The sequence below is a fragment of the Chrysochloris asiatica genome, unplaced genomic scaffold, assembly GCF_000296735.1.
Source record: "Chrysochloris asiatica unplaced genomic scaffold, ChrAsi1.0 scaffold00349, whole genome shotgun sequence".
Classification (NCBI taxonomy): domain Eukaryota; kingdom Metazoa; phylum Chordata; class Mammalia; order Afrosoricida; family Chrysochloridae; genus Chrysochloris; species Chrysochloris asiatica.
The window spans coordinates 128,689-130,002 of NW_006408867.1; the positions used below are offsets into that span (position 1 = coordinate 128,689).

A 1,314-nucleotide genomic window follows, 5' to 3' on the forward strand; every position below is an offset into this window, starting at 1 on the left:
ACCTGACAACAACAACAACAGAATCTACTCGATGGCACTTAACATCAACCACCTTAATGTTGGTGGGGAATATTTTATCAGATCCATGCAGTTATTAACATTTTTTGCTAAAATGTTATATAATCAACCCTAGGTGTTAATGAAATTTTGCCTATGTATGACATGCATATAACATTTATTTTGTTTTATTTCAGCGTGTAGTTTCCGGCTTGGGCTTGGCTTGGATTGTTGGACGAGTTCTTTATGCTTATGGCTATTACACCGGAGGTAAGCACACGCTGACATCTGCCAGGGAAACACATTTAAAATCTTACCCTACTAGATTTTCCTTTTCTTTTAGCGGGGCTTTAAGGAAAGTGGAAAATAAAGTAGCTTGATATTTTGGTAAAAAGCCTGTTATTGTCTTTCTTTTCTTAACCTTTTAATAGAACAATAATTTTATTGGACAGTGTCAGTGTGACAATTGCTGTTCTAAAAACATCGCATATGTTATTTAATGTTATAAATTTACACACCAACCACTAAAGCCAGTGAGGATGAAACCGAGGAATTTTACCAACCTCTTCAGTTTGCAGTTGATCAAACATGCAATCAGTATGTACTGATAATTACTGGTATTGGAATGAAAAGGTTGGAAACAAAGAGGAAGAATCAGTCGTTGGACAAAAGGCTTTGGTGATAGAAATGATACTGGATATCATATAATTTTGCAAGACTGATGACGTCTTCATTGCAAATATCTTTTTAAAATAACATAAAAGATGACAATGTACATGGTCACAGAAATCAAATTTACTACATCTTTGGAAAGAGACGTATTGCGTTAGGCAAATCTGCTGCACAAGACCTCTTTAAAGTGTTCAGGGACAGAGATGTCCGTTTGAGGACTAAGGTGTGCCTGACCGAAGCCATGGTATTTTCAATAACCTCATGCATGTGGTATTAAATGGTCTTCCCTGTAGGGGCATGGATATTATCCTATCACAGACAGCGTTGTACCTCACCATAGATCTTGATGTGCTCTTTTTGACAATGAATGCAACACCATTCCTCTTCAATTTGCCATTCCCAGCCTAGTAAACCATGTGGTTGTCATATTCATAATGGCCAATACCAGTCCATGTCAGCTCACTAATGCCTAAAATATCAATGTTTATGCATTCCTTTTCATTTTTGACAATTTCTAATTTTCCTAGAGTCATACTTCGTACATTCCAGGTTCCGATTATTAATGGATGTTTACAGCAGTTTTTCTTCACTTTGAGTTGTGCCCTATCACAACTCAAAATGAAGTCTGTGATAGGATAGTATCCA

At 36.5% G+C, this 1,314-nt stretch overlaps 1 protein-coding gene across 1 annotated transcript in view; it reads left to right on the forward strand.

The window, feature by feature from the left end:
* The window catches only part of MGST3 (microsomal glutathione S-transferase 3), a 9,889-nt gene that overhangs the window by 6,220 nt on the left and 2,355 nt on the right, over window positions 1-1,314 (forward strand). The window contains exon 4 of the mRNA XM_006875984.1: window positions 195-267. Coding sequence (XP_006876046.1) covers window positions 195-267 — 73 coding nt within the window. The remainder of the gene's footprint in view (window positions 1-194; window positions 268-1,314) is intronic.